Source organism: Typopeltis vanoorti, chromosome 3 (assembly GCF_054136105.1).
Source record: "Typopeltis vanoorti isolate ZY-2024b chromosome 3, IOZ_Tvanoo_1.0, whole genome shotgun sequence".
Lineage (NCBI taxonomy): Eukaryota > Metazoa > Arthropoda > Arachnida > Uropygi > Thelyphonidae > Typopeltis > Typopeltis vanoorti.
In genome coordinates this window covers 175,533,034-175,552,858 of record NC_143551.1, presented here as the reverse complement: position 1 = coordinate 175,552,858, position 19,825 = coordinate 175,533,034, and the positions used below count along the sequence as shown (strand labels likewise).

The 19,825-nt window shown below is 37.2% G+C and overlaps 1 protein-coding gene across 2 annotated transcripts in view; it reads left to right on the top strand.

The window, feature by feature from the left end:
- Gen (XPG-like endonuclease) overlaps positions 1-16,751 on the top strand; it is a 317,873-nt gene extending 301,122 nt beyond the window's left edge. The window contains exons 13-14 of one of the 2 annotated variants that reach the window (XM_090416218.1): positions 9,958-10,073; positions 14,659-16,751. In XM_090416218.1, the coding sequence (XP_090272344.1) occupies positions 9,958-10,073; positions 14,659-14,814 (272 nt within the window). In that variant the 3' untranslated portion in view covers positions 14,815-16,751. Of the gene's footprint in view, positions 1-9,957; positions 11,577-14,658 lie in introns of those variants that run through there. The other variant, XM_090416217.1, reaches the window with a different exon arrangement.
- The last annotated feature ends 3,074 nt before the right edge of the window (positions 16,752-19,825 follow it).

Below are 19,825 nucleotides of genomic sequence, written 5' to 3'. Positions count from 1 at the left end.
GAATGCCTGGAGTTCTTAACCAACATGATTACACATACAAACATAGCTCTGTGCTTAAGGATCACTCCACCTACTACTCTTTGGACTATGATCATGCCACACACGGATCAGAACCCTAAACAGGCTCCTTAAAATGGTTACCTTCTGACTTGTAGAAATTACCAACAAACTTAAAAAAACACTAAGCCAAAGTGCTCACCTAATATACTGGCAACACTTCTTCATGCATTCAATACTCTGCACATTTTAAGCCCAGTGTCTAAAATATTACTTTCCAACACAGTGATATGTTGGTCAGTTTTTACATCTATTCACAAATATTCTTCTTAAAGACACCTTAAACCATCCAAGCAGAATTTCCTCCTGATATTCATCCTTGTTCACCATGAACTCAGGTTATTGATAAGGAAAATTTTATAAACAGATAGAATTTTCTATAGGGTTTTCACTCCCTCCCCTCTGGCAAAACACTTCATGGAGAGACCTTTGAAGAAAAAAAACCTTAACCTCTGCCTTGCACAGATCTACAGTTCTGCTATGCTATGTAGATAATGTGTTCTCTTTTCCATTTGGCCATATGATTCTTAACACTCTTAACCAACATCTCAGAATCCAATTCACATTAGAAAAATCAAAAAACAACAAGTCTCTCCTTCCTAGATACCTTTACTACACACCAATCCGATCTGATATACCCTTGGCAGTCTCAGTTTACTGAAAACTCACACACACACACACACACACACACACACACACACAGGCAGATACATTCAGCAACACTCATCCCTCTTGCCTCCCAACAGCATGGGATTATTAAAACCTTATACAGCAGAGTAAAATTGATTAGCTCCAGTGATAACTACCCAGTGCCCTCAGAATGTGTTCACTGAAGTGGAACACATTCACAATGCCTCTTACATAATGACTAAGAAGGAATTGGGAAGGCATTATCCCCACCAAATCCAAAAAATATTAAAACCCCCCCAAAACTACACACTTCCCCCTTCTCATCCAGAGCAGAAACTACACCAAATCTGTCACCACCCATATATCTGAGGCATGCCTGAAAAACTAGCAAAAATCCTAAAAAAATACAACCTTGTAACCACTTACACACCACATAAAAAAATTGGCATTCCTATCCACTCTCCCAAATATCAGCATGGAAGACACACCTGGCAGGTCTTTAGACCTGCTAGGTGTGTCTTCCAGGTACCATGCAGTTGTAAGCTGTCTTGCTATGGCCAAACAGCCAGGACAGCAAACATCAGAATTGCCAAACACAAGGACTACATCTGGTTTCACCATTACAGCCTCTTAGGACTTGCTGACCACTCCTTGGACATCCACAATAAGATCTGATGGAAAAAGCCACTTTATTTTACAGGAGAAAATATAAATATGAAAGACTTTTCCTGGAATCTGCTTCAGCCTTAAGGAACAATCCAAACCCCAACAAATTTGATTGCATGAAACTGCCTCAAATCTGGGAGGCACTCATCCGTAGAAGTTCATCCCAACAACTTGAAACACCCATCCCAGCCAGGGGGCACTCTTTAGGACTTCAGGCTTGCTTTTGTTATTCTGCTTCGGTCCTACTTTCCAACTTGGATGAAATATTGGAAATAATTAAAATTTCTCATTAATATATAGTGTACGTTGTAATTTCCTTAAGTATCATTATATACAACCAACGTATAAGTTTTATTACCAGAATGATCTGCCATTCATATTCTTCAACTTTCCTCTAAGCCAGTAATAACATAATCAACTGCTCATATCCATTCACAGTTCACTACAAATTCACTGAACTTCCTCCTCTGCCTCTTTCATTCCATCTGATCTTCTTTGTTCTCTGAAAAGTTTCCTCATCCAGAGGACTACATCCTCCAGCTATTCACAAAGAATATCATTAAGTTCCTTCTCTAGAAGAGGATTAAGTATGGGAGAGTCTTTGGTGATTGATGAAGTAATAAATAGTATGGGAGTGATTGGGAGTCAACACAATGAAAGCACAAGAGGTCTAGAAGAAACGAGATGTCATGCGAGTGAGGGAGTAAGTAAAAGAGCGTTGAGTAATAACTGGGAGAATCACTGAACAATAGAGAGAGTGGTTTTAGCAATAAAGAGAGGGCATGATGCAGAAAAGATGATAGTTATGGTGGGTACAAATCACCTGAGTGGTAGTCAGGTAGCAAAAGAGCTAAGAACATTGTTAGATATCATGAAGAAGAAAAGTGTCAATGGGGGATTGTGTGTGTGTGTGTGTGTGTGTGTGTGTGTGTGTGTGTGTGTGTGTGTGTGTGTGTGTGTGTGTGTGTGTGTGTGTGTGTGTGTGTGTGTGTGCTGCCTAGTTTTGACAATTATGAGTTAAGTAGACGAACGATGATAATGAATAATATGATTGCAAGAATGTGCAAAAAAAGAGGTCTAGAATTTGTTGATGTCTGGAGTGTGTTTGAAGGCAAAAGACAGCTGTATGCAAGAGATGGGTTGCATCTGAACATGGAAGGTCATAAGCAATTGAAGAAATTACTGTTTTCTGAACAGGTTGAAGTAATTGGGCAGGGGAACTAAAATTGAAAAGTTTGAGTGTAAGAGGAAGAAACTTAAGCAGTGATTGTATATTTGTTGATCCTTATTCGTGGAATAAATTGCAGAATAGAGTGGATAAAAATCGGCATGGGACTACTGAAATTAGTGACATGTATATCAGTTCTAATGCTAGTACGATAACTAAAGGGAATCTGCAGTTTTTGTATACTAATGTAAGAAGCATTCAAAATAAGAGGGAAGAATTTTTGGCATTAGTCAGTGCAGTCTCACCAAAAATTGTAGGCATTAGTGAAACTTGGTTGTCAGCAGATGTGGTCACTGGAATTGAATGTGATCAGTACAGTATTTTCAGGGAGGATAGAGAGAAGTACTGTTGATGATAGCTGATGAGTTGCAGCCAAAGAAAGTAGTATATCAAGATGATAGACGTGTGAATGATAGTTCATTTGAGGTGGTTTGGTGTGAAATAGTGACCAACGCAACCAAATATACAGTTGGTTGCTGCTGTAGGCCCCAGGGGATACAGGGGGAGATATTGAATTCATGCATCAGCAAATTAATGCAATGAGTACAGGGTTAGTGATTATTATGGGGGATTTTGATTATGGTGATATCAATTGGAAGGAGGAAATATCATGTGGCAAAAAGGAAATGGAATTCATACATCTTCTACAAAATAATTACTTGAAACAGCACATAACTGAAAGGACATGTGGTGTGAGAGTGTTGGACCTGGTCATTGGTTCAGAGGATATATGCATAAGTAAGGTGTCCTCCTTACCTCCAATTGGTGAGACCGATCATGTGATATTGATTTGGGAGGTTTCAAAATTTGTGGATTTCTCTCTTAAGAAGGGGTATATACGGAACTACAGATTCGTCAATTATAACAAGCTTCGGGATCAGCTTGCAGCCATCCCATGGCAGAACATATTGCAGGGGAAAGATGTTAACAGTGCATGGGATAAAATCAACGGGTATCTAAGGAAGGCAATATCAGATTGTGTCCCCATGGTCAGGAAGACAAACAAGGGAGGCATTAGATGGATGAGTAGTAGTATCAAGCTTGATCTGCAAAAAAAAGAAAATGTTATGGAGAATTTACTAGGAGAAAGGTGATTAGTACACCCACGAGCAGTACAAGGCCGAAGCTAGGAAGGTTACCAGCATAATAAGAAAAGCTAAATCAGATTACTAGAAGACCTTAGCCAAGGAGATCAAGAGTAATCCCAAAGAGTTCTTCTGCTATGTGGCAGGTAAAAGAAAGAATGACTTCTGAAGCATAACTTTAGTGGGTGCTGGTGGTATTGAGGTGACAAATTCAGATGTAATAGTAGAGTTACTGAGTGATCACTAAAGTGATGATATCTCTGTACTTGTAGCGATAACTAATGTGAGAATTGAAGTTAAGAAATCAGAGGTACTTAGTATATTGCAAAATTTAAATGCAAACACTGCTGTTGGTTTAGATGGAATATCAGCTCGGGTGTTGCGTGAATGTGCAAAGGAATTGTCAACGCCTCTTACTTGGTTATTTAACTTAAGTTTGAACTCTGGTGCGGTCCCTAGGGAGTGGAAAGAAGGCAAAGTAGTTCCTTTGCATAAAGGTGGCTCCAAGACTGTGGTAGTTAATTACAGACCAATCACCATCTTGGAAGTGGTGGTAAAAGTATTGGAAAAGTTGGTTAAAGACAGAATTCAAGTATGAGTGGATCAGAATATGATACTCTATAGGGGCCAACATGGTTTTGTTAAAGGTCAATCCTGACCTAGCAATTTATTTACTTTTTATAATAGAATGACATCTGAGTTGAACAAAGAAAATGGCTACACAATAGCACTTCTGGATTTTGCTAAAGCTTTTGACAGGATACCCCATGGAACACTGTTACGCAAATTGGAGCAGATGGGGATGGATACTAAACTGATGATATGGATAGGTGAATGGCTCAGAGAGAGAGAGAGAGATACTAGAAGGTGCTGTATGGAGGAGCAGAGTCCAGGATGAGGCAGGTGACTAGTGGTGTGCTTGGGCCATTGTTGTTTAATTTGTATATAAATGATATAGGAAATGGCTTAAAGGGAGATATTCAGTTGTTTGCTGATAATGCAAAGTTGGGTAGCGCAATAAAAAAATCGAGCTGATGTTGAGAGTTTACAGGATGATTTAAATAAGCTTGCAAAATGGGAAAAAGGTAATTGATGTCAGTTCAATGTGGAAAAGTGTAAAGTCATGCATTTCGGGATTAAAAGATTACCAGCTGTGTACTACATTGATGGTACGGTACTCCAAGAGATTGATGAGGCTTGGGACTTAGAGGTGTTGGTGGATAGGGGGATGAAGTTCGGGGGACACATTGCTAAGGTGTCCAAGATTGGACATGGGATTACTTGGTTATTGAGGAACACACTAACGTCCAGAGATAAAGAGGTTATTATTCCCCTTTATAAAGCATTGATACTTCCACATTTGGATTACTGTGCTCAGATCTGGTTTACCTGGATTCCTTGGAGATGAGGAGGTTGTGGAGGGTTCAGAAGAGAGTGACTAAGTTGGTGAGTGATGTAAAAAATGCTCCCTACATTGATAGATTGAGAGCTTGTGAATTGCCAAGGTTGGTTGATAGGCAGAGAAGAGGGGATATGATAGAAACATTTAAATTAATAAAAGGTTTTTATAAGATTGATGCAGGGGAAATGTTTCAGCTGTGTGATAGTTATGGAAGAACAAGAGGTCATCTTTGGAAATTAAGGAAAAGTGTGGTTAACAAGGATGTGAGAACAAGGTTTTTCGCCTGGAGGGTGGTGAATGAGTGGAATGCATTGCCTGACTCAGTTGTGAGTTCTTAGTCTGTAAATGAATTCAAGAAATGATATGATAGATATTTTGATAGTTTCGGTCTCCCATGATGAGTCTACTGACTCCATGGAGATACCCGTAATAATAATAATTAAGATATTCTGTAGGATCTGAAATCTTTCATTTATGCCTGCCTATTCTCTGAAAAGGTTTCCTCATCCAGAGGACTATATCCTCCAGCTATTCATAATGAATATCAGTAGGTTCCTTCTGTAAAAGATTGCAGATACTTACGATCTGCAATCTTTCATTTATGCCAGCCTAGTATGTGTGTGCGTGTGTGATGTAATTATACTAGTTGTAATCTTTTTATCTTTTTGTGTCTCAAGTTTTTTTTCCTGATATGAACATAACCAAAAACCAAATGAAATCTTATTTTTAATCCTTTTTCGGTGCTATTTCACTCCATTAAGTATCTAACTTAAGTTTTTCCTAGCACTTAAGCTTCACACAAAATTTTCATTAATCTGTACTATATCAGATATGCAAGAGGAGTGGCATTGGGTACTACTGTCTTGAATGAAAAGTAATTCTAGTAGCAAGGCTTATGCGTTGGTCATACATAACTGGTAATTAGCTTACGGAATTAACAAAGCATATAAAGTATATTAATTAAAGGCAACTTTAATGAATAACTTCTATATTTTGGCAACGTCACATTGCCATCTTCAGGAACATAAAAATATGGTATGTGCACGCAGGCACTAACAAAAGCAAATGAGGAAGAAGGCAAGAAACTAATATTGTTCCTAAAGTCCTAATGTGCCCTCTGGCAGGCTAATTTGGTTGTCTTGGCCATTGCGCTGAAGTTCTCATACTGTAAGTCTCCCAAATTTGGGGTAGTTTCATGCACCCAAATTTGTTGAGGTTTGGAACATTTTTTAGAGCAGCTGATGATTCCTTGAATAATCTTTCGTACTTAAACTTGCTGCAGTGTATTATTTTAGTTTTCTTCCAACAAATTCTATGGTGGGTATCTAAGGCATGGTCTGCCAGCCCAGAGTGGCTGTACTGGTGAAACCGGATGTAGTCTTTGTGTTCTGAAATCCTGATATTTGCTGTCCTTCCTGTTTGGCCAAAGTAAGACAATTTGCAGCTGCAAGGGACCTGGTATACACCAGGTAGGTCTAGGGGAAGTGGTTGGTCTTTGGTAGAGCGGATAAGGGATGCCAACTTTTTATATGGTCTGTAACAAGAAGTAAGGTCGTATTTTTTTTGAGGATATTGGTTATTTTCTCAGAGGTGCCCTGGATGTAGGGGATGGTGATAGATTTGGTGTAATCTTTATTGTGGGGGGGGGGGGGTTGTGGTTTACTGGTTTTTGTTATTTTTTGGGGATTATAGCCATTGGCTAAGAAAGTGTTGAGGATGTGGTTTAGTTCAGTGGCTAGGGACTTGTCATCTGAGCAGATTAATTTTGCCCTGTTATATAGTGTTTTTATAACCCCATATTGTTGTGAGGGGGGGGGGGGTTTGCTGGTGAATGTATCTGCCAGTGTGGGTAGGTTTTCTGTAAACAGAGAAAACCAAAGATCCATCAAGCTGGCAAGTGATTAAAGTGTCTAGGAAGGGGAGGGTGTTGTTTTCATCTTTTTCTAAGGTGAACTGGACTCTGGGGGGGGTGTTGGTTGTTTAAGTGTGTTAGGAAGGAGTGGAGTGTATCTGAGCCATGTGGCCAAATAGCGAACACATCATCCACGTATCGAAGCCAAATAGTGGGTTTTTGTGGGGCAGAGTTTAAGGCTTTCTCTTCAAAGGTCTCCATAAAGACCTTTGAAGAGAAAGCTTTAAACTCCACTTTCCCCACCCTTGACCAAAAGAAATTGGTCAAGGGTGGGGAAAGTGGTGAACCCATGGATGTCCCCTCTATCTGTTTGTAGAATTTTCCTTGCCAAACGAAATAGCCTGAGTTCATTGTAAACTGAAATAGGGCTGAGATATCGGGAGGAAACTTGGCTTGGATGAGCGGTAGGGTTTCTTTGAGTGGGACATTAGTGAATAGGGAGGAGATGTCAAAACTGACCATTATGTCAGTGTGTTGAAGTGAGAGGTTTTCTATACTGGCTTTAAAGTGGGCTGAGTTTTTTATGTGTGAAGGTGTGTTGCCAGTATAGTGTGTGAGCGTTTTGGCTAATTTATATGTGGGGGAATCAATGCCAATGTGGGACATTCACTTGGCCACAATTTCGCCCTAGCTCCTAAAAGAATATTTAGGAGCTAGGGCGAAATTGTGGCCAAGTGAATGTCCCACATTGGCATTGATTCCCCCACATATAAATTAGCCAAAACGCTCACACACTATACTGGCAACACACCTTCACACATAAAAAACTCAGCCCACTTTAAATCATGATCCAAATGGATCATGATTTAAAGTGGGTGCCGAGGAAATCATGATCCAAATAAAATGTGGGATTCGCAACCTTCCTAACCATATCGCCAACAACGTCAGACTGGACGTAGCCGATGTTCTCACCAAAGCAAAACCTCCAAAAACCAACTTATCCAAAGACGAATATGCAGCCCTACTAGAAATGAAGAAAAACAAAAAAAAAAATAGTAATCACCAAAGCGGATAAGGGAAATGCCACTGTGGTGCTCAATCAAAAGGACTACAAAGGTAAGCTTAATGATTTAGTACTAGACCGTACTACTTACCTCCCTATTGAATATAATCCTACCAGCTCTCAGATTAGATCTCTCCACAGACTCCTTAAGAAAGTCACTTCTTGGCCTGTGGAAGTCACTAACAAACTAAAACCTTATAACTCTAGATCCCCCCCCCCCCCCTCGATTATATGGACTCCCAAAAATACATAAACAAAATGTGCCATTACGTCCCATAGCGGATGGCATTGATTCCCCCACATATAAATTAGCCAAACATTTAGCCAAAACGCTCACACACTATACTGGCAACACACCATCACACATAAAGAACTCAGCCCACTTTAAAGCCAGCACAGAAAACCTCTCACTCCAACACACTGACATAATGGTCAGTTTTGACGTCTCTTCCCTATTCACTAATGTCCTACTCAAAGAAACCCTAGAGCTCATCCAAGCCAAGTTTCCTCCCGATATCTCAGCCCTATTTCAGTTTACAATGAACTCTGGATATTTCGTTTGGCAAGGAAAATTCTACAAACAGATAGAGGAGACATCCATGTGTCACCACTTTCCCCACCCTTGGCCAATTTCTTTATGGAGACCTTTGAAGAGAAAGCCTTAAACTCCGCCCCACAAAAACCCGCTATTTGGCTTCGATATGTGGATGATGTGTTCGCTATTTGGCCACATGGCTCAGATACACTCCACTCCTTCCTAACACACTTAAACAATCAACACCCCAGAGTCCAGTTCACCTTAGAAAAAGATGAAAAACAAACACCCCTCCCCTTCCTAGACACTTTAATCACTTGCCAGCTTGATGGATCTTTGGTTTTCTCTGTTTGCAGAAAATCTACCCATACTGGCAGATACATTCACCAGCAACCCCCCCCCCCCCCCCTCACAACAATATGGGCTTATGAAAACACTATATAACAGGGCAAAATTAATCTGCTCAGATGACAAGTCCCTAACCACTGAACTAAACCACATCCTCAACACTTTCTTAGCCAATGGCTATAATCCCCAAAAAATCCAAAAAATACTAAAACCAGTAAACCACAACCCCGCCCCCTCCTCCACAATAAAGATTACACCAAATCTATCACCATCCCCTACATCCAGGGCACCTCTGAGAAAATAACCAATATCCTCAAAAAATACGACCTTACTTCTTGTTACAGACCATATAAAAAGTTGGCATCCCTTATCTGCTCTACCAAAGACCAACCACTTCCCCTAGACCTACCTGGTGTATACCAGGTCCCTTGCAGCTGCAAATTGTCCTACTTTGGCTAAACAGGAAGGACAGCAAATATCAGGATTTCAGAACACAAAGACTACATCCGGTTTCACCAGTACAGCCACTCTGGGCTGGCAGACCATGCCTTAGATACCCACCATAGAATTTGTTGGAAGAAAACTAAAATAATACACCGCAGCAAGTTTAAGTACGAAAGATTATTCAAGGAATCATCAGCTGCTCTAAAAAACGTTCCAAACCTCAACAAATTTGGGTGCATGAAACTACCCCAAATTTGGGAGACTTACAATATGAGAACTTCAGCCCAATGGCCAAGACAACCAAATTAGCCTGCCAGAGGGCACCATTAGGACTTTAGGAACAATATTAGTTTCTTGCCTTCTTCCTCATTTGCTTTTGTTAGTGCCTGCATGCACATACCATATTTTTATGTTCCTGAAGATGGCAATGTGACGTTGCCGAAATGTAGAAGTTATTCATTAAAGTTGCCTTTAATTAATATACTTTATATGCGTTGTTAATTCCGTAAGCTAATTACCAGTTATGAATGAAAAGTAGATATTATTTTTAGATTTTTTTTCCCTAGTGTTTTGAATATTTGGATTTTTTATAGGTAAATTTATGCATTTCTAAATTATTTCTTATTTTTATTTGTTATATTTTACAGCTAAACAGAAAAATATTTCTTCTTACACACTTAAAATGGATATCACTAAGGAGAAGGAAACAGTGCAACCTGCAGATTGCACCAGATATAAAGAATCAGAGATACAGGAAACTAAGGTAGGAAGGGATAAATATGCAAAGCAATTTTCTCTAGATATTCATTCACTGAACTCAGTAAACAATATTGATACTTCATATGATAAAACAGATATCTTCGTAAATGAAGATGGCAACTTTAGTTGTGGTGCTCTTCAAAATGCTTTTGATGATTATGTTGATATTCCACTCAATCAAAGAATAGCAAGAAAAAAACATTCAAACCCAGCATTTTTGTTAGTTAATCCTCATTCGGAGTATGATAGCAGTACAAGATCTGTAATACATAAACAGCAGCAGCTAGTAAGTGAAGTTTCCTTTGAAAGTTCTCAATCATCACCTGTCTTTTCATTATCTGATAGCTTTCTTGATCAAATGAATTCTCTGTGCATATTAAATGATGCTGAATTTTCAGCTAACAAAGCAGATAATTTCATAAACAATGACAGAAACTTTACCTGCAGTCCTCTTGGAAAAAGTTTTGAGGATTTGGTTGATATTCCACTTTCTCAAAGAATAGCAAAAAGAAATCATAAACAAGGAGCATTAGAAATTCTGATTTCTAATGCTCCTTCAGGATATAATAAGGTAACTAACTCTGTAATATGCAAAGAGCAGGAAAATCTCAAGTGATTCTCTTTCACCACTTTGTTTATTATCTGGTGGTTTCTGGATAAAATAATAATTATAGCTCCTGAAATAGATGACAACAGATAATTTCAAAAACCAGTACCTGCATTAAATGTAAATGGACTTTTCAGAATATTATAGAATTCGGTAACAAATAAAAATTCTGCAGTCTCCAGATTAGATTGAGGGGTTGGAGAATTCTTGGTTCTGGAAGTTGGTAAAATTAAAATCTGTGAACAAAATAGTTTGATGTTGCGAGCTTGCTATTCTTTGATTGTGATGCATCCTGATTCTTCCCCCCCCCCCTTCAGACAGCATTTTGGATGAGCAGATGATAACTTTGGAAACTGGCTTCTTCGTTGTTACTAATTCTATGATTAAAAAATTAGCAATACTGTTGTTAAAACAGAATTTACTTGAAATTATTAAACATACTGCGCACTGTTATCATTCCATCTTTTATGTTTGCATTTTCTGTAGAAACTTCCATTTGTTTGTGTTTTTATTCTATGTATAAATTTCTTTGAATAATGTTGTATTTTAACTCTGACAAAAAAAGGAACTCCTGTAAATAATTTACACTCTGTAAAATGGAAATTTTAATCGGCATAATTTAAAATGACTCCCACATGTACCTATCTAAATCATAGTTGACTGTACCGTGATATTTTGTACTTGAATTTGTTTATAATATATTGACATTTGACCTTGTTAATTGATTCTTGTTTGAAGTTAATATTGGTTTTGTTAAAACAAAATTCAAATAAGATAAAAAAAGAAACATTTTATTGACAAATAACATTCGTAGAGAGGGATGTTCCCTATCTTCAACATTGTTTAATGTATATTTCATCGAAACTGAAATGAACCATCAATATATTGAACTATCCACAATAAGTCAAATATATTCCTTTTCATGGATGACTGGGTAATAATTATCTAAACAAGCAGTCAGCTGTCAATCAAAAATGCCAGTGTGAATTCTGATTAATATGTGTAATTCCACAGAAAGTAATTGGTAGACAGTTATTTTACTTGGTAGGTAAAATACTTAATTAGCATATTTAGAAAGGAAAAACCAAAAGATTTTGTAACAAAATTGATTAGTCTGACATGCAGAAGAATGGAATGCCATTCCAATAAGGTGTGAAACACCTGGAATCAGATGAACATAGTTTTGTTGTGAGCTATGGTAGATTAGCTAAAATTTTGTTATAATTTATCATTTGGTATAAATGATAATTATTAATACTGTAATGGAGCTAATAGCCTCATTGTGGGAGGGCCCTGCTGTCACATGCAATGTTCAACAAACCATGCCTTAAACTCATTCAGTGTTTCTGCACTCACCATAGTCAAGCAATGCTTCTATTCTCCACACAAAGAACCTGTTTGTCACACTCCTACTTGCTCACATCCTCCTTGTACAGTTTTCAGGGATGGCCTCTTGTTCAACCCTGTCTCCCTCTATATTCTGTGAAAAATCTCTTCCATGTAATCTGGTAGCAATCCTTTACCAACCTGTTATGTTTCAATCATATCACCCCCCCCCCCTCCTCTTCATGAGACTCTTCAAATGACATTCCCTCAGTTTATCTTCATATCTTACATTCTGCAATCCAGAAACCACCTTAGTCTCTAGACCCTTTCTTCATCCCTCTGATGAAAGCCTTATACAGTGCAACCATAATCTCTTCTGTATGTCAAAATCCTCCTCATCATTGCCATAATCTGATGTAATGACTTCACAACTCGAATAATTTTACTTATTTCTTATGCAAACTACAGATTAAAATGATTTTTAAATGATTAAAATCATACATTTAAAAAAATAGATATTAAAAAAAAAAAAACAAGAGTAACATAAAAATGCTACTTGCATAAAATACTATGCAAAAACGTAAAATGTCAAACTTTACTCATCCAGTGATTAATATACTTTAAAACTGTTTCATTACACTACATTAAATCTTCTCGGGCACATATATTATTAATGTCTATTAGGCAGCATTGCAGAAGATGTTCCATGGTTTGTGTTTCACCACATGAGCAACTGTCATTGTTTGTGTTGCCCCATCTGACCATATTTTGCTTTAATCTGCCCATTCAGAAATGAAGTCTATTTAATGTTTTCCATCTTTGCCAGTCTAGATGTTCTTCTAACTTGAATAATGTGATCCCTAAAACTACTGGTCCCTTGTCTTGACCCACTCCAAGATCTCTCATCTCCTCCACCTTCAAAATTTCCTCACCAATTGTATACTTTGCATCCCATCTTCACCTACTAAATTGCAAAACCTTACATCTTGCAACATTGAACTAATACTTTCACTCACTCCGACTTATACAGTCTATTGAGTGACTCCTGTTTGGCCATAACATTTGCTTGGTTCCTTATCGTGTCCTCAACTCTGCAACCTCTGAATACAGCTGCAGTAAAACCTATCCCACTGTCATTAATATACGAGTTAAATAATAATGTTCCCAAAACCAACATCTGCAGCCTACCACAAGTGACTTTCCTCTTTTGGATACTGCACTACCGTACACAACTTGCTGATACCTATCTGACAGCCATTCGCCTATTCAACTCACTATTCTCTCACTATTTAACCCCATATGTTCCAGTTTAGTTACCTCATGACTATGAGTATAGACCAAAGCAATGCAGTCTTCAAAGTTTGAAAAATAAAAGGAGGAGAGACAATATGATAAAAACAGATATGTTGTTAAGGGGATTTATAGTACAGGTATAAGGAAAATTTTAAAACTCTTGGCAGGTGGAGAGAACTCAGGATCAACTCTGAATGCTGAGTAAGCATGTAGTCAGGAAGCTTGTTAGATCTAGGCTCTTTACATGGTGTGTGAATGAAATGGAATAAATTTTAGGTGGGCTTTGTGAGTGTACCTTCAGTGAATGTTTTCAAGGAGTGGTATAAGTATTTAGAAATTTTATGAGTATGTGTAACTGCTCCCATTACACTGTGGTGAATATTTGGTATATAAACTTGAACAATGGTTGCAGGAAGTTTTTTCGCTTGGTTTTAAAGTACAGTCATACCCCGACTTACGCAAATCCGGAGTTACGCAGTTTCTTATATTACGTATTCCCGACCCGCTTCATGCCTCACCACTAGTTGTACTTTCCGGTGCCAGCCGAATTCGACAGTGTCGCACATGCTGTGAACAAGTACTGACGGGTTTCGCGTGGTCTCCATTCATACATGATTTTTATAGTCTACAAACCTTGCGATTGTTTAATGTTATGTTCTTGATAAAAATTTTATTCGCAAAAAAAAGAATAATGTCGTCCAAAAGAAGCAAGTCCGATTCTTCTACAGCTGGCAAGAAAAGAAAAACATTGACTTTGGAAACAAAACTCAACATTATTAAGGATTTTGAAGGCGGAATGAAAATTTGTGAGCTAGCAAAGAAGTTTGATCTACAGGAATTCACAGTAAGAACAATCATAAAAGAAAGGTTTACAGATTTTGGAGGACATAGATTCTAACGAGGAACAAATTGTAGCCACAAGGCAAGGAATAAAAAAATCATTAGCTTGCTATGAAGAAATTTTGCATGACAAGAAAAAGACATTATGCTGTCAGAACGAATCTATTAGATTTTATATATACAGGTAGACTAATTGTGAAGATACTTTATGTGCAGTCTTTGTTTGCTTACACTTGAATAAGGATTAAAACAAGAATATAACTTATTGTCAAGTGTATTAAATCAAACCACGATTACTTTTCTTTAATGAGATTTTAGTGTAGAATTTGCCTCACTGTTGATTGTATCTTAATAAAATACAAGCTAAATGGATTTTTTAAAATTAGATTTTAAAAAATATTTAGAATTAGCAAAAAGCATGGTGAAAATTTGAATATAAACATGTGAAAGGAACTTTATATATTTCTTTATACTGATTTTTTCTTATTATAACATGAATTATTTAAAACTTTGTGTTCTTCAGATAATGAAGAAGAAGATTATTTGTAATCATGCCATATCAGTTGCTGGTAGTGATATTTCTGCTGATATGAAACAAGAAGGGTTCCAAGAGCCACTAGCAAAGAAGAGTAAGATTACTGATTACTTTGGAACTACAGATCATACATTTCTCACATAGCAAGAATAATAGCATGATAGCATAAAAGCAAGAATGAACTTTGTCATTGGTTTGCTCTTAAAGTTTTCATATCTTTTGATCTGTGAGATCTGTTTGAAAATCAGAATTCTTCATACTGCCTACTTCCATTGCCATTCGGAAAATTATAGTTAAAAAAATTATAATGCAGTGGTAGATTGTTAAATTGAAACAACGGATATAATCAGATTCATCTCTAAGGAAGTAGACTTTATCTTGTTACTGTCACTACTTAAATATCAGTGTTTATGTGTAATGGCAGCATGTTCTGAGGCCTATGAGTAGATCACACGAGTAAACTGATGCTGTCTAAAATTATTATATAGCTGCACCTAATACAGTAAATTACATAATAATCAGCTTTTCCAAACTGCTGGCCTTCTGATTATTTTGCTTAGGTTCCTAGTTGGTCACCAAAAGTGTGATGGGCATTGCTACCATCTTTAAATTCTCCCTTCCAGCTACATTGTGTCTGTAGCCATTCAACAAAGCATGAATAAGAAGTGCATATCATGAGTTAATTTGATTATAAGGTGTGATACTTCTTCACATTCACAAGACCACTTAATTGGATTAGCTCATGTTCATAAATACATTTTAGAGCCAGTCTTATTGAAAGCAAAAAACTTCTTTACAGTGTACAGAAAACTACAGCATTCTGGGTAACTTGATAAGCATATTTATATAAACGAAACATATATAACATGTAACTTTTTAATTTCTGGGCTTTTTATCATACTTTTATAATCTGTTTTAGTGACAGAATAGGAGACAGAGAGAGACACTTTGATGTTGCATGTGTGTGTGGTCTGAAAAGTTCTCGGCCTCGACCATAGATGGCAGCACTGTCAGCACGATTTTTCTTTCTTAGTTGAAATTGCAAGTCATTCTATCAAGTAGTTTGTTTTACACAGCTATCTTAAGCAAAAGTGTTATCTGTATCCTTGAAAAATGGATAAAATTGACTATCATGTGGTTATAAAATTCTTTGTAAAAGAAGGTTTAACGCTAAAAGAAATTCATTCGAAGTTGATAAAAGTTTATGGGCACCCTTCTCCTTTGTTTTTGACAATTAAGTCTCCTTTGTTTTGACAATGGGCTGCCGAGTTTAAACATGGCTCTGCCAGCCTTGAAGATGATCCAAAAAAGTGTAACAACACCAGAAATCATTGATCAAGTGCATGATATAGTATTGGATGACTGGCAAGTCAAAGTGCATGAAATTGCTGAGACCATAGGCATTTCAAAAGAACGTGTAGGATTTTGCATGAAGAATTGCAAATGAAACGCAAGTTGGGTGCCGCGCTTGCTCACAGTAGATCAAAAACGCACTCACATGAAAATCTGTGAAGAGTGCTTGGAGATATTTTAACAAGAATAAAACTGATTTTGTGTGTCAATTTATTACTATGGATGAGACATGGATTCACCATTACACACCAGAATTCAAACCAGAAGCTGGTTGTCCAGCACCAAAGAAGACAAAGTCGGTTCCATCAGCAGAAAAGGTCATGGCATCGGTGTTTGGGCTAAAGGCATTTTGTTTATTAATTATCTTGAAAAGGGTAAAACAATCCCAAACACTGGTGCCAATCTTTTAACCAGACTAGACGAAAAAGTTCGTGAGAAAAGACTCGGTTTGCAGAAGAAAAAATCATCTTTCATCAGGACAATGCACCTGCCCACAAAGATGTTTTGGCAGTGGGAAAATTAAGGGATCTGCATTATGAATTGTTATAAAATCAACCCTATTCCCTAGATTTGGTTCCCTCTGACTTCTGTCTCTTCCCAAAACTAAAACTTCCTTGCTAGTCAGTGTTTTTCTTCGAATCAAAATATTTTGCAGATCTTATTGAGAACCAATACAGGGACAAGATAATGGTGCTGGAGCATTGCTGGAATAAATGTATTAGTCTTAAGGGAGATGATGTTGAAAAATAAAAATAATTTTGAAATTATAAATTCTTTTTTTTTTTTTTTTTTTTTCATTGTTAGGCCGAGAACTTTTCAGACTATCCTCATATATATATATATATATATATAAGTCCGCGTGGTTAGCCTAGTGGTATGCGCTTCGCAACCATATGCCTGGGGAAGGAGTGTCCTAGGTTCGATTCCCGTCAGTGACGTGAGGAGCTGAAGGATCTTCCTCAGCCATAGCCAAGTTAGCCAGTCTTGGGCGTGGACAGCAGGGTTTTTTCCCCAGTTTATTCTGGGGTTTTTCATCCCGCAAAGCAGGCAAACTGGCCTTGAGAACTCAACACTACAGGCCATAGGATACACCGGGGCATAAGGCTGACCACCTTATCCTGTAAACGGAGTTAGGTCTGATGATCAATGGACCCTCGACACCGCAAGGTAAAAGAGGGTATAAGGAAGATGAGATGAGATGAGATATACACACATACACACAGGGTGGTTCAAAATTCCATGTACAAACTTTGAGGGGAGGTTGGTTGGTTGGTTTATAGTTTATTTGGCACAAAAAACTACAAAGGTCATACTAAAGGTTACAAACATTAGCATTTACAGAAAATTGTTAACAATATGTCTGTACAAGAGTCTAGTTTCATAAAGCAGCATCTCTAGGTAAACAGAACTGTTGCAGAGGGCACAGCAACACAAAGGTCAGAGGTTATTACAGTAGTGCAAAAATGATTAACAATATAAGTTAATACATAATATATGAAACACTATGCCAAGAAATGCTGTATCAAATATGTGTAAAATTATAACAGATGCCTTTATAGCAGCACAAAAATAGGCAAAAAAAGATTATCATACAATATGCATGGATGAAAATTAAATTTAGCAATGCAGTAGAAACAGAATTTAGGATACATATAAACATAATTACTAGAAAGTACACAAATAGGTAAGATGTCCTACAGCACTACATGATTATTCTAAAAATAAACTAGTAAATAAGATGCATACACAAAATGTATGTTAAGTGATGCAGTATCTACATATAAACAAAATTACTGCAGAGATTTCAGCAGTGCATAAATAGATAACTATAGGTTAACATATGTATATACAAAACAAATCAAGGAAAGCAGTGTCTACATTTAGTAAGATTACAACAAACATTATTATACTAATATTTAAAGAGTCAGAAAGGAATTCTTATACAGCATTGATGCATAAAATTTAAGTTTAGCATTATGGTATTTACATATTAACAAAATTACAGCAGGGTGATACAAATATACAAGATCAAGGCCTATAGTAATACATAATTGGTCAGATTTAACATAATGAATAATATGTATGTACAAAAGTTAAGTAAAAAGCTATTTACATATAAAGAAATTTATGGTGAAATGTGTTTGTACAAATTAATTCTTTCTAAAAAATTAAAAACATCGTGCAATTTGCCTGAGTCTGCTAGCATTTCCCTGAGTGTAGATTAGATAGGTGAAAATTTCATTCCTCTCTCATGTAAATTTTTGACAGTCTACCAGAATATGATAAATAGTGACATGTGTGTGCTGAATTTTTCACATATGGGAGGATCATCAGCTCTCAGTAAATGAGAATGTGTAAGGTGACTGTGACTTATGTGGAGCCTAGCAGGGACAACCTCCTCCCTTCTCTTTGTACGTTGACTAGAATGCCAGTGTTTAATTTCAGGTTTAATGTTATATAATTTGTTTATGTTTCTTGCCATGTTAACTCCCACTGAGCAATTAGCTTTGATCTTATAAGTTGTCTGTAGTCTGTATATGGAACTGTCAAATAGTATGTGGAGATGGTATGGGCTGATTTAGTAGCTGCATCTGCAGCCTCATTTCCTTTGATTCCGATGTGGCTGGGAATCCAGCATAACTGAACATCAAAATTAAGGATTTTCATTTTGTGAAGCAGGTGTAGCACTTCAAAAACTACTGGATGAGGATTATACATAGGAGAGGAGATAGCCTGTAAAGAGCTCAATGAGTCTGTATAAATTATACACTTTTGGTAGCAGTTTTCTTTTATATGCACAAGTGCAAGCTGAATGGCATGTGACTCTGCTGTAGAATTACTGCAGTCAGGTGGGATCTGATTTGAGATAATAAATGTCAGGAAACACAGCAGCACAGCCGACAGAGGTGTTGGTTCTTGAACCATCGGTATAGATGGGTAAGAAATCAGCATGTGCTGCTCTGTGTGCAGTAAACAATTGCAGGTAAATGGATGATGGGGTATAAGATTTCTGTAGCTGACAAAGTGAGAGGTTGCAGGATGGTGTGCAAACTGCCATGGAGGAATGCTATTTTGTTTAGTGTAGCTAATGTTGTCAACATTTATACTAACAGCTTGCACAGTTTCTTTAATACGCATACCAAAAGGATGTATAGCAGTTTAACGTGTGTGATATTGAGCTTCCCAATGCAGAGAGAAGATACTATTCCATGTCAGGTGATCTGGGAGAGATTTTATTTTTAGGGCGTAATTAAGAGACAACTGTTTCCGTCGAAGTGAAGTGATAGAGCCAGTTCATTTGCTTCTACATAGAGACTTGGAGTGGGTGAGGTGCGAAAGGCACCAGTAACTATCCATATACCCTGATGATGGATGGAATCCAACCATAAGACTACTTTCCTTCATAATGTGCACTCTTGTAATTCTTTCCATTCTAACTGCTGACTTACAACTCAAATATAGACTATGTGTTGTTTGATTTAAAAGTCCCACTTATCCCATATAACTTCAGTGTTTGAACAGCTTTTCCTTTGTCACCTTGTCATATGCCTATTCCAGATCTACAAAACTTAAATTCTCATTCCCATTATATTCTGATGATTTCTCAACTATTTCTCTTAAAGCAAAATATCATCATCACACACTCTGTATGGCTGAAATCCAGCATCCTGAAATCATGTTCTTCTCCAGATTTCCTTTCTGCAGTATTTCTTAGACTTTTCTTGAATATGCTTGCATAAATCTTACCAGGAACACTCACTACGAAAATTAATCAGGAAATCAGTTCTGTGGCTAGGCCAAT